Source organism: Triturus cristatus, chromosome 11, assembly GCF_964204655.1.
Source record: "Triturus cristatus chromosome 11, aTriCri1.1, whole genome shotgun sequence".
Taxonomy (NCBI): Eukaryota; Metazoa; Chordata; class Amphibia; order Caudata; family Salamandridae; genus Triturus; species Triturus cristatus.
The window spans coordinates 666408962-666423004 of record NC_140594.1 but is presented as its reverse complement, the minus strand read 5'-3'; the positions used below and the strand labels follow the sequence as shown (position 1 = coordinate 666423004).

Here is a 14043-nt window from a genome sequence, read left to right as displayed (position 1 = left end):
TCTTCATTTACTTATTTGCAAATATACTATCGCAAAGGAGGGGTCCTTGTATATGGCCTTCATGGACCTCTCCTCAGCTTTTAACCTGGTTAACAGTTCAAAACTGTGGAGTATCCTCTTGGACATAGGGGTTGATCCCCCTCTGGTTGGATTTTTGGCAGACCTTCATCGTGGCTTATTAGCCTCGGTGAGAGTCACCCAAGGGGGAAGGCGTACCAGCTGCTTTAAGTCAGAGAGGGGTGTTAGGCAGGGATGCATATTGGCACCTCTTCTTTTTACACTATATATAAACGCCCTGGACCCAGCCCTGGCCAATGCAGTGGCGGATGTACCACGTGTAGGAGATACTAAGATCCCAGTTCTCCTATACGCTGATGACGCCGTGCTTTTGGCATGTTCAGGGGTGGCTCTTGATAGACTATTGGCCTCTTTCGGTGATTTCATGACATCATTAGACCTGAAAATCAATACCAAAAAACCACAGGTCATGGTCACTGGTCAGGCCAGTAGGAAAAAGAAATCCAAATCTTTTTTTTGCCTAGGCCACGAGGTCAAAAGGGTCCCCATTTTTACTTACCTAGGGGTTATTTTCGATGAGAAAGGTACATGGGGCCCGCAACATAAACAAAAAGGTAATTCTGTGGCAAGATCGGCCGCAGCTATACTTGGTTTTGCCAAACGGTTGGCAGCCTGCCCCCTGGAGGCCATCTTGAAAGTTTACAAAGCTAAATCTTTGGCTATAGCCACCTATGGCTCTGCCATTTGGGGCTACACTAATATCGATACCATACAGAGGGTGGAGAATAAGTTTTTAAGATCCTTGCTGTCTGTTCCTCAGTCCACACCCACTTTTACAATACACTCAGAACTGGGTATGGGGTTTGTTGCAGACTCAATCAAAGTGGCACCTGTTATATGTTGGTTAAAAACCTGGCTTAATCAGGAAATTCCCTTAACCCATCTGATACTCAAGGATTGCCTTGCCCTGGATAGAGCCCATAGAATCCCATGGATGGCATATGTTAAAAAGATGCTGGCAATAGCAGGCAGACCAGAGCTATTTAACTCCCCTGATTGTATTAACAAGAAGGACATCACGGGGATTAAGACCGCACTAGCGACACGATTCATGGCCGAGAGGGAGGACTTGGAACTAAAAAAGCCATTAGTGAGAAGGAACTATGGGTTAATAACTGTCCCTGGTCTCGAACCCTACCTGGCATTTGTAACCAGCCCACTTCATAGGTCTCTCCTAATCAAATTTCATTTAAACCTGATACATTTTGTGCTAGGTTTTTATCCCACATGGGTTACCCCTGATAATGCGACCCCATGTGATTGTGATAATTTTTCCACTCAGGACACACTACATTTTACTTTGTTCTGTGAACATTATGCACAGATTAGGAAAAAATACTTGTTACCTTTACTTAAAGGGGCTGGTTTCGTACAGGTTCGGCCAGCGCTTCTGTTTTTGCAACTTTTACCTAACACTACTATTGCTTTTTATGTAGCAAATTTCTTAGTTGCAGCTGTTCGCATTAATAAGAAGCGTGTCAGTGCACGGCCTAGTCATAACATGACTGACGTGGTGTGAAGGATGGTGGTCTTTTGTCATGGAGTTTTCTATTCCTGTTAGATTTTTTAAATTGAAACTATACTACTGTATCTTATTTATTCTTTTTAACTTAGAATTGAACTTATGAAATATGTTCTCTTCAAACCTTTTAAACTTTGATAATGTCATTTATAACTATTATTGTAATTGATGAACTTTTGCCCTGTATCTTATGTTATGTGATTATCTGTTTGTATTGTCTTTTTTTGATTTTCAATAATCGAATAAAAGTAACTGACTGACTGACTATACCGAGTAAAGATTTTCTGAGTGCTTTCCTAAAACATCTAGCTAATATAAAATCTCATCAAACTATGCTTTCCTCTTCCTATCCACAGATCGAGTGTTGACACATGTTAATTTGACATAATTAAGGCCATTAACGTTTCTTGGTCTTTCAAAGTCTTATGTTCATTATTAAATAGCCCCTTTTTCATCAGTTCCTGTACAATCGTCCAGTTAAATATAGAAACTTATAGATATTTTACAGCAGTTCCCCCATCTCACTTTTTGCACCATTTTCTCATAGAGAAAGCTGGTGTCAGCGATTTTAATTAACTTCTCTCTAGTAAAATGGTCACTACTTACTCACTTGCAGACTACAAAATGAATGACAATATAACTGCTCATCAACATAAAACAGTCGATAGAGAAGCTGTGTGCACTTCTAATGCATGTTCTTCAAGGTAGTTTATCTCTTCATAGCAGCCATTAAGGAGTAAAAAGGCTATGGTTTCCACTCTTACATAACTTTATCACACCGCCTTCTATACTACTTTGAATTGTTAAATGTTTTTGTTAACAAACAAAAAGTAACTTACCCTTGACAAAGATCTTTCTGGGGGATACTGTATCTTGCAGATTCCTCACCTTTTGAATATCCCAGTCCTCAGAATAAACCTGGAAACTTTTTACTAGCTCTCTCATGCCAGTAAGGAGGGCTGACTCCACTTTGATGGCAGAAGCGATGTCTTGTGAAGTCACTGGAGTCATAAAGCCCCACCATCAGCATATTGATGCAAGATTCCCCCTAATTTTTGTATACGTCTTGAAGGCAAATGGATGAGAATGACATTTGAAAGAGGAGATAGTGAGGCGGCAGAAGAGAAAGGCAGTAGGAAATGGCAGGGCTCTTGCTCCACATTTGCCCAAACCCCATTTATTGCCAGTACAGTGGGTTTGTCCGTTGTTGCTGGTGATGTACGACCTATTATGATGGCCTCAAAAGGAAAAATCTCTTGAGAATCCGCAAACTTTTTAAAATTGGTGGTAGTCCCTCCATTGAGTTGGTATGCTCAGGGACCTCACGGTTAACCTTTCTATAGTGGCATTGCCCTTTGCCTCAAAGAGATGGGAACATTCGGAATGGAGGTCCATATGGGTTATTTGGACATTTTGAGAGACTCCGGAGTTTCTTAGCCATGCGTGGTGACGTGGAGAAATAGAAGTTCCCATAGCTTTGGTGGTTGTCTAGTCCAGACTAGATAACCAGTTGAGTTGCAGATTGCCCATCCCTATTAATTCAGAAAAGTGGGGCCTCAGATGGCCAGGTAAATTGGGAAGAACTGTCTTTGCTAGGTCCAGAGTGTAGGGGCTTATTTTGTCTTCATCGGCGGCAGCGACCCCAGTGTTTTCGACCTCATCCTTTTTTTGTGTCTACTACAAAGTTCTTACCACTTTGGGCCATGAACATCTTAGCCTTCCCTTCTTTTATGGCCCTGGAGTGTGTAATCCAACACTGAGGTTCAAGCACCTTAGGCAAATTTTGTGCAGGTCCGTAATGGACATGTGTCCATCACAGTTGCTACACAATTTAAAACCTGAATTTTTAGTGGGGAACTTGTAAAGAATCCTGTCCCTCATTTTTTTTTAAAAGAATAACAAAATTCATCGTCGATGATCTCCTAACGAGATTCAAGCTCTAGATTCACGTCGTTGGCGCAGAAAAAGGGCACTGACATCAATACACCGACCCATGGGGAGCTTTATGATTCCAGTGACGACATGAGGAACCATTTTCGGTGCTCAACTGGAGCAAGCGCACCGTACCAGCATAGAGAGAAAATGAAACGTTTCCAAATTTAGTGTAACTTCTTTGAAATTCAGAAGGTGAGGAATCTGCAAGGAAAGGTATCTATCTGAAATATGCTTTGATAAAGATGAGGCAGCACCCTAGCTTCTGAGCACCATTGGCTCTTGCTGTTGCCTTATCGCCCTCCCACAGCCTCGGAGCTCTAACGGATTCTCTTCATGCAGTCTTGGGTCCACAAATGCATGTCAGTGTTTGTTCCCTATCTCTCAACACCAGCTAACAGTGTTTGTCAGTTTTGGAGCCTCAGGCTGCTTCCCCCACAATAGAAATGTCTTCATTAGTAGCATGAAGGTTGCAGAAACTTATATTGGACCGGATTCACACAAAGGTGACAGCGGGAGCTGCATTGAAGGTGCTCAAGTTGGTAACAGTTTAAAAAACACTTACATTTTCATGAATAAACCTTCAGTGAACAAACATTTATCCAGTGTTGTTTAGTTTATGTCTTATACAAATCAAATATTTAGTTTAGATATTGGAAAACTTGAAAGTCCCTCAAGGAATACTCAAATCATGCTCCATCTATATGGCCACCACATTTGCAGTTGAGGCGTGATGGTGCCTGTGATGAAGGCCGGTTGCTTTAGCCTGTCTTCCATGTTTGTCCGCATGGCTGATGATTTTTGCTTGACACGGTCTTTCAGTTTTGCTGCTTGGTAGTTAGCACAAGCCCAAAAGTCCAGGAGCATGATCAATGTAGCTGAGGTGGGTGCCTGTCTGCTCTTCAGTCCAATTGCAGGTGGATGGGATAGTGGGCAAGGAGTTGCATGCTGTCCTACTACAGGCACCTGTCAACTGGACATGTAGGATAGGCAGGCGGACACTGGGAAATAGACAGTGCTGCTCATCACTTCGATTTTCAACAGTCCCTCGATTCTTGCAGCCAGACCAGACAGCAAAATCAGACCATGTGTCACTTGATATTGGCTCTCGTTGAAAACTGATATCACCTGGTGCAACAAAGCAAGATGGAAACCCCTGTAGAGAGTGGATTTCCAGCCTTTGTTTGGACTCCCGGCAACCAATGTCGATCAGGGGTTTTACATCCTCCCTAGGATATTGGTGACAGCCTATCAAACTTTTGTTATTTGTTTAGGTTGGAGGATCAGCTCAAGTAGGGACAAACTATACGCCCATCGACTCTATGATTGGCCAGATGGTGATGGTCTCAAAGAAACAGCCCAATTCCAGACCCCACTCTTTTAAGGCCACATCCCCTCTCATACTGTAAACTTAGTTTCAAAGTTGGCAGGTCTTCAGAAGTTAAACCAAGTTTTATTCCCCACCAGTGACTTCACATCTCTCCCTATTTCCAGACACCAGTTTACTGCACAGGTCCTACTCATGGTGTTAGCCTCACACCCATGATCACAGTAAACTCTTGCCCGATTTTAGTGGATGTTGCGTCTTATTGCAAGGAATCACCATTCTATCTAAAAACTGTATGTTTTGTCCACATCCTCCAATCCACACTTCAGCTCAGGACTGCAGATAGTCTAGAATAACACACTGATGGATCCTAGCATGCTAAAAGGAACTTGTCTGCAGAGCAAGTGGTGGTTTCTGCTTCTTGATTGCATTGAAGGTCGTAACTGATTCCTCACTCCAATATCCGAGTGTGAGAAAATAACCTTTTTGTGTGGGCACCCCCATATATCTTTTTTGCTTAATTTTATTGATGTTTTTTAGACATTGGAAGATGGGCACTGCTGCCAAGTGTAGGTGCTCTGATCCCTAACACATGAAGAAATTGGTTAATTCACGATTGGTTTATTTAACTCTCCTGTAAGGCTATAGTATATAGTGTAGAAACTGCAACATGCCATGGAAAGTTAAATGTCACCTATGGACTACAGCATCTACTGACTTATGCGGTGTAAAACCTGCAGTGGGACCTGTTAAAATAACTCTTTAAAAGTTTTTTTTTTTTAAAAAGACATTAGTAAGTCACCTCTTTGTAGCTCACAAGGTAGGGTGCATGGCATTTAAAAGTGGAACCTTTTGTGAAACATTAACTTTACCATATCCCTACAGTGACAAGGCACAAAAAGCTATTTTCATTATGGCAGGCCAAGCTGTTCTATGTAGAAAACCAAGGTGCAGATTAAAACACTAAATCTACTATCTCTCGAAATAGGACAATCCAGAAAAATCTCCAGGAGCATAAAAAGCTTAAGAAAACATTCTTTTTAGAGTCCCAGCTAAGCAGTAGCAACTGGACTTGGACTGGACTTTGCTATTGTCCTCAGGCTGTCACCCTGAGATCTCTAAGTGCTTCCACTGAGGTCCATTAGGGGCCATGGACGTTTACTCCTGGGGTTGTTGGGCACAAAAAGAAGTGTAGGACATTTTTCAAAACATTTGCTCTACAGTTTCAAGAGGACTGGTAGTTCCACAGCATTGGATTGAACGTCAGGTTTGTCTCGTGTATAGAAGAGCTTTACCTAACAAGAACCCTCTTCCTGAAAGTGGTGAAATTATTGGGGTGGTACTTCTTCGTAAGTGGTGCGAGTCCGAGACAGCATGCTGTTGCTTAGCTCTCCTTGAAGTGCTCCATAGCTGAGTCTTTCTTATCTCACAAGAGACATTTCTCAGAAGAGAGAGGTGCTATTGAATGGCATGTCCTTTACAGATTGTTAGACATGGCTCGAGAAACAATGAGTGTATCCAAATGTGCTGCTGAAGCACCAAGCTGATATCAACTGCCTACCCAAAAAGTCGGTGGTGACCAGGCCCAAGCGGATGACATTTTTTTTGTCTCCTGGCCATCGTGAATTACTTGTTGCAAATTGATCCAAAGGTCTGCTGAGACTGCTAGGAAGACGCTAGCCAAGATGTCCCATAGTGCATACAAATATTTTCCCAAGAGGCAGCTGCAGTTAATGGACGTGAAGGTGAGGCTGCCTGAGGATAACGTGTATGGCAAAAGTTTGTCTGGCAGTATGGCCGGAAACACATTAGGATTGAGGCTATTGGTGGAAACCTGGACTACCAGACTCTTCAGTATCAAGTGTTCCAGGAGAAAAGCTGGAACTCCTGGAGGACAGGAGCCTTCTGGGTATCTGCTTGTTTGCTGGTGAGCAAGATCTTGGCTTTACCCAGGTGCACAGCAGTGTGTGCATTAGGGCGTCATTAAGTGGTGGGGGTTCTGCAAGGTCTACTCTGGCAGCAGAACCTCTGTTAATACGTTTGTTTTGATCTCTGTCATAGGCAGTTGTAGGTCTAGGACTGCTGCTGCTCTTTGATTGACCATAGGCAATAAAGCAGACTCTTCAGTTGGGGAACTAGGAGAACGGAGACCAGTGTTAGGTGAAGTTTCAAGACCACTGGCTTATAGTAAGTCCAAAAAGAGGTATCTGTGATCAAAGACCGGAGAACTATTGTCAATGTCATCATTCCGGTCAAGCAGTCTATAATTTAGATGAAACGTCTCCGAATCCAAATAAGCTAGGGGATGGGTGGTATGGGACTTCAGTGGAGGTCACTTCAAATTCACCTCCGAGAGACTAGTCCTGCAGCGTTGGTGGGGTCACTTCCAGCATTGATGCTCAAGTCCTGGCGCAATTTGTGGTGCTTTATGGAGTTTAAGACTAGGTGCCGGAAAAAGATTGACTCCTTTTCCTCATATCTTTTGATGACAAAAAGAATTCTCTTTCTGTATAAGACATGACAGTCTCCAGTCCACATGGAAAAAAATCCAATCACATTTTTGTAATATCAGAACACCTCAGTAAACCCCTGCCCTACATTGCAAGTACACAAGATTAGAAAATTCATTTTTTGTTGAGAAAAAATGGTTTGATCTTGGAAGTCAGGTATGTCTTCCTCAAAGACCGCATGAGCAATTTTGGCCGCTCGGCTGTCCAAGACACAACTCGTGTTTTATTTGTGTGTCCCCGTCTGACTGAATTTGGAGAAAATTGCTATTTTTACAGCATTAAAACACAACTCTAGAGGAGTTTCTTCTTTGTATTATATCCCGACTAGATTGTTTGATTTGTTACCATGCTTTTAAATGTTTCTCTTCTTTTACAAAACTGGTTTAGATCTGTATTTTTAATACAGGTCTGTAAACTGGTAATATTTCCTTTTTTTAAAATATTCGCTTTTAATATGTTTGTATAAATATTTGCTGATGCAGAAAGAAGAGGTGTGGCGCCACGGCCAGGGCGACTGACTCCGGAATCTGGGGATCAGGGTTCGATCCCCGGTGCCAGTTTAGGCCAGCACCATGTGACTCTGGGCAATAGCTTGCTCAATCCTCCCGACGGCCCCCAGCGCCTAGAGATCCTTACGGGTGATTGTTCGCGCTTTAGAAATGTGGATTATTATTATTATGCTAAATTGTCCTCTGGGGAAGTTCAAAATCAATTTATAAGTAAACAACAACATTTTCTTTTTTATATCAGAACTAAAATGTACATAGCAGCATTATGTATAAGCATTTTTTTTAACTTGGCTTGAGATTTGTTTTGAAAGCCTGCATGTAGAAGGAGTTGGACAATGTTTCTAAATATTAATGAAGAACCCATACAGAGAAATATTGATTGCATATACTGTTAGTAACCTCTTTTCATTGGTGTCTTGTAGATTGACGCCACTGTGTCTACGACTATAATTATTTTCTAACTGTATAGTGATTCGGTTTCTTGGCATACCTTCTCCTCTTAACTCTATTGGTAAGGAGAATGTTCTATAAGTAATTATGTTGATATCATGTGGAACACTGTTTAACTGCCGTAAGTGTGGGTTTCGATGCAGACCTATTGTTAAATTTGGCTTTATAAGAATAAACAACGGGTGAAGGTAATCTGGTAAGGTCAACATTCATACATTTAGGAGTTATATAGGAATGTGAGAAATTTACATGGGACAAATGAAACTTCATTATCCTTTTGTAAGGCAGTAGGTTTGAACAGACCTGACGAGAAAACTTTGAGGACTAATTCTGTCTGCAGGGACAAGACCCTGGCTAAGGCTGCTTCGGCACGTTTAAAGATTTAAAGAAAACATATTTCTAGTCTCACCACACATCAGTAAATGGCAAATTCAAGGGATATTCTTGTCTGATAACATGAGGAGAAAATAATGTAGAGTAAAATGCATAAGTATCACATGTGACAGTTTATTAAGGTAACAAAAATATGTAGACTTAAGCAATGTAGCTGTAGAGGAATGCTAAAACATAAAATTACTTTATTAAAAATCATCAAGTATAAATATTACGTAAACAAATAAATATATCAATTTCAAATATATTAAACAGAGCCCACACTCCATTCATGTTACAGAAATAAAGTTAAATTAATCAGCAATATAGGGACTCTTGGGAAACCACATGGAGCACAGTCTGCGCTGAACTGTTTTCAGTGTTCATGCCAGTTCCTATACCCTGATGTGTTGCCACATCTTTGGAACCAGCCTCCCCCCCAGAAGCACCAAATACTGCCCAGTATTCTCTTCAACCATTCTACTCATGCTCAGCACATGAAGCAGATCACTCCGGAGGGTGTGTAGTCTAGGTTGGGCTGTGAAGGTTAAAATTCGTGACATGTGGAACGTTACTGCAAAAGCATGTAGACCACTTTTGCCCGTTCACTGAAAATGGCACAACAGCTACCTGTGAAATGGTTCTTTAAAGGGTCAGAAATGACTTTGGAGCTCCTCGGTTCACTTCCAAGCCAGTGTGTCGCACCTAGGCCTGCCACCTCCAACAGGAGTAGTGAAGGACGAAATGGATCAGAAACTATTTCTTATTTACCAAAGTTATGTTCTTAGTAGCAGTTGAGTTGAAACTTCACACATCATCAAAAGGCTCAAGTGGTCCTTGTGGCCACAATTGCAGGATACAAGAGAACATATTGAAGCCTGGTTCACAGAAGCCGAATAGCTCATGGATTTTCAAGCGACTAATTGGACTGTAAATTGTACTAGGAGAAGGCTTATGAAATTGAGGAGCTGTCTTCGAGGACCTTGAGATCTTATTATTTTGGCAGCATTGTGAGCTCTTAGACTGATATAATGAGTCAGAGTAAGTTAGAGAGGTGATGATGTCTGTAAAATATCATCCTAGAGTACTCTGCCTCATCCCTGCCCAATCCTTCTATGACTGAGCATGGTATTCACTCGGTGTGCGCAAACTGAGTCAGAGTCTTCTGGCTCTCCTTCTTCAGCTCCTCGATGTGCAAGTCTAGCCGCTCCAAGAGTTGCTGTGACCGCAGCTCTTCTTCATCCAGGAAGCGAGTGGATATGGATCGATCAGGTGAGGCAGGTGTAGGGTGCTGAAAAGAGTATACAATTGTTAACCAAAGAAAAGAAAAACCATGAATCTCTAGTACATTAACTCTCAGGGATCATTTTTTCCGCAGTCTGTTCTTGCACACGACAAACTGTCAGTCAATCTGATAATGAATATGCTACTTACCAGTATGCATCTGTTCTTGGCATGTAGGGCTGCTGACATTCATATCTGTGCATAGATCGCCGCCTAGTGTTGGGTCCGGATGTTTGCACGTTGTTGTCCTGGAAGAGTCTTCGAAGTATCCTGAGATAGGTGACTCCTCCCCTGGACCACAGTGCGCATGGGCATCCTCTCCATCCTCAGATTGTTTTTCGCCATTGTGGCAGTGATGGAGTAGATACAGAAAGTGATGACCATGCTATACCGTAATTCTGAGAGCTGCAGCTGCTACAGGCGCCGGGGAGGAGGGTGGGCGATATGAATGTCAGCAGCCCTACATGCCAAGAACAGATGCATACTGGTAAGTAGCATATTCAGTTCGAGGCATGTGGGCTGCTGAATTCATATCTGTGCATAGAATACATAGCAGTACCTCCCATTAGCGGCGGCTACCAGTGCCAGCTGCAGCGGTCTGAAAAAGAGTTTTGAGAACAGCCTGTCCTACAGCTGCCTACTGTTTTGAGTGTACATCTACACAATAGTGTTTGGTAAATGTATGTCTAGTGGACCATGTGGCTGCTCTACATATATCATGTATAGGAATGTTTCCCAGGAAAGCCATGGAGGCCCCTAACTTACGTGTTGAGTGGGCTCGTGGGGGAATCGTTAATGTGCGTTTAGCCTTTTGATAGCAAATTTGAATACATTTAACGATCCATCTGGCTATACCTGCTTTGGAGATGGCGTTGCCTTTGTGTTGTGGGGAAAAGGCAACGAAAAGTTGTTTTGTCTTCCTAAAGTTTTTAGTTCTGTCTATATAGTACATGAGGGCTCTTTTGACGTCTAGTGTATGGAGCATTCTTTCAGCGACATTTTGTGGATTCTGAAAGAAAACAGGAAGTTCAATCGTTTGATTCATGTGGAACTGCGATATTACTTTAGGCATGAATTTGGGGTTGGTACGTAGTACGACCCTGTTTGCGTGAACCTGTATGAATGGCTCTTGAATGGTTAGTGCCTGGAGTTCACTAACTCTTCTCAACAAAGTGATTGCTACTAGGAAAGCTACTTTCCAGGTGAGGAATTGAATCTCACATGAGTGGAGAGGTTCGAAGGGTGGACCCATCAGTCGGGTGAGGACCAAGTTGAGGTTCCACACTGGTGCTGGTGGGTGTCTTGGGGGAATTACTCATTTAAGTCCCTCCAAGAAGGCTTTGATGGCAGGCACTCTGAATAAAGAGAGGTGCTGCCTGTTCTGGAGATAGGCTGCTATTGCGGTCAAATGGATACGTATTGAGGTGTATGCCAGATTGCATCGGTATAGGTGTAAGAGGTAACAGATTATGTTTTGAATGGATGCGTCTAGCGGGTTAATGTTATTGTTATTGCAATAAATGACAAACCTCTTCCATTTGGCTGCATAGCAAGCTCTGGTAGTGGGTCTCCTAGCTTCCTTAATGATCTCCATACAGTCAGGTGGCAGGTTTAGGTAGCCAAACTCTAGGACTTCAGGAGCCAGATCCCCAGGTTCAGCTGTTGCGGATCTGGGTGCTGAATTTCTCCATGGTTCTGCGTCAAATGCGCGGGTTTGATCCGCAGCCTTTGATGCGGCACCACGGAAAGTTCCAGAAAGGTGGTGTACCATGGCTGGCGTGCCCATGTTGGAGCAACCAGGATGAGTGTCAGTGAGTGTTGTCGCAGTTTGCGTGCCACCAGCGGTATCAACGGCGCTGGGGGAAAAGCGTACGCAAATCTGCCGGACCAGTTCATCCATATCGCATTGCCCTGCGACTGTGGATGTGGGAACCTGGCGGCAAAGCTTTGGCATTTTGCGTTTTCGCTTGTGGCGAATAGGTCTATCTCTGGATGACCCCACTGTTGGAAGTACGGTTGGAGTACTGACGGGTGTAGCTCCCACTCGTGCATCTGGTGGCAGTGTCTGCTGAGCAGATCCGCCATCTGGTTGTCCTTGCCGGGGAGGTGTTCCGCCATGAGGAATATGTTCCTCTGAATGGCCCACTTCCACATGCTCTGAGCCAGATGAGACAACTGTGGAGAGTGCGTTCCTCCCTGCTTCTGTATGTAGTACATGGCAGTCATGTTGTCTGTCCGGATCAACACGACTTTGTTGCACAAGTGTACCTTGAAGGCTTTCATTGCCAGGAAGATTGTCATCAGTTCTAGAAGGTTGATGTGCATCTTCTTTTGTTGTATTGTCCATAGTCCCTGCACTGTGTAATGGAGTACATGAGCTCCCCATCCCTGGAGAGACGCGTCCGCTGTTAGTATGATTTGTGGAACAGGCTCTTGGAACGGTCGGCCTTTGCAAAGGTTTTGTGGATTCCACCAATGCAGAGAGTTGTATGCCCGACCGCTCACCAACACTAGGTCTTTTAGTTGCCCGTGAGCCTGATTCCATTGACGTGCCAAGCACTCCTGAAGCGGGCGCATATGTAGTCTCGCGTGCGGGACTATGAAAATGCAGGAGGCCATCATGCCTATCAACTGCATGAACACTCTCGCAGGAAGGGAGTGTTGGGGTTTGAACTTTGAGATCAGCATTTGCATGCCGTTGATCCTCACTAAATTTGGCTGAGCTGTGGCTGCCAGAGTGTCTATGGTCGCACCTAGGTACTGTTGTGCGTGTGCGGGTTGGAGATGTGATTTGGGGTAATTTAGTGAGAATCCCAGACTGTGAAGAAGGTGAATGGTGCGGGACATGTGGCTGGCACATTGCTGGGCTGACTTTGCCTGAACATGCCAGTCGTCCAGGTAAGGGTAGACGTGAATGTGTTGCCTCCGTAGATGTGCAGCCACAGTAGCTAGGCACTTTGTGAAAACTCTGGGTGCTGTTGTCACGCCGAAGGGAAGAACTTTGAATTGGTAGTGCTGCCCCTGAATAGTGAACCTGAGATATTTTCTGTGTGACGGGTGTATGGGTATGTGGAAATACGCATCTTTGAGGTCTAGCGTGGCTAGGAAGTCTCCCTGTCTGAGCAGCGGGAGAACCTGCTGTAGGGTGAGCATGTGGAAATGCTCTGAGAGAATGTAGTGGTTGAGGGGTCTCAGGTCTAGTATAGGTCTGAGTGACCCGTCCTTTTTTGGTATTAAGAAGTACAGAGAGTACACCCCTGTCCCCTGCTGGTGGACGGGCACGACCTCTATTGCGCCCTTTTGCAGCATACTTAGCACTTCCTGCTGTAATAATGCTAAGTGCTCTGAGGACATAGGACGGTGCTTTGGCGGTATTGTGGGTGGAGTGGGGGTTAATTCGAGGCAGTAACCGTGTTGGATAACATCTTTGACCCACCTGTCCGTGGTGATGGTATTCCACGTGGACTGGAACCGCTGGAGTCTTCCCCCGACAGGTGTTATGTGGTCGGGGGGAAGGGAGAGGGCGTCACTGTTTGTTCTTGGGGGAGGACCTGGTATTGCCGTAACCGCGTCCTCTGCCCTTTGTGCTGGAGCCACGATATCCACCTCGGGTTTTTTTATCGTAGGTACTTTGTGTGCCCCCTTTATTGTAGGTTTGCTGTGACCCCTGTCCTCTACCCGCTCCTCTATTTCCGGGGCGACGAAAGGAGCCACTACGAAATGTCTGCGTTTGCAGAGCCCCCATTGACTTTGCAGTGTCTGTGTCTTTTTTTATCTTTTCTAGGGTGGTGTCAACCTCTGGCCCGAATAAGTAGTCGGGGTTGACCGGCTGATTGAGGATGTTATTTTGAACCTCAGGTTTGAATCCGGAGATTCGTAACCAGGCGTGTCGTCGTAGCATGACGCTGGTGTTTATTGCTCTCGCAGCTGTGTCGGCGGCATCCAGTGCACACTTAATGGATGCGTTTGTGAGAAGTTGTCCCTCCCTGATGAGGAGCTCCGCTGCCTCTTTGTACTCGTCAGGTAGATGTTGGAGTAGGGTCTCTAACGTGTCATAGT

At 44.1% G+C, this 14043-nt stretch overlaps 1 protein-coding gene across 4 annotated transcripts in view; it reads right to left on the bottom strand.

The window, feature by feature from the left end:
* Positions 1-8821: 8821 nt before the first annotated feature.
* Positions 8822-14043, bottom strand: part of CEP63 (centrosomal protein 63) — a 395360-nt gene continuing 390138 nt past the window's right edge. For all 4 annotated transcript variants that reach the window (XM_085634243.1, XM_085634242.1, XM_085634244.1 and 1 more), the window contains one exon: positions 8822-9991. In XM_085634243.1, coding sequence (XP_085490369.1) covers positions 9833-9991 — 159 coding nt within the window. In that variant the 3' untranslated portion in view covers positions 8822-9832. The remainder of the gene's footprint in view (positions 9992-14043) is intronic.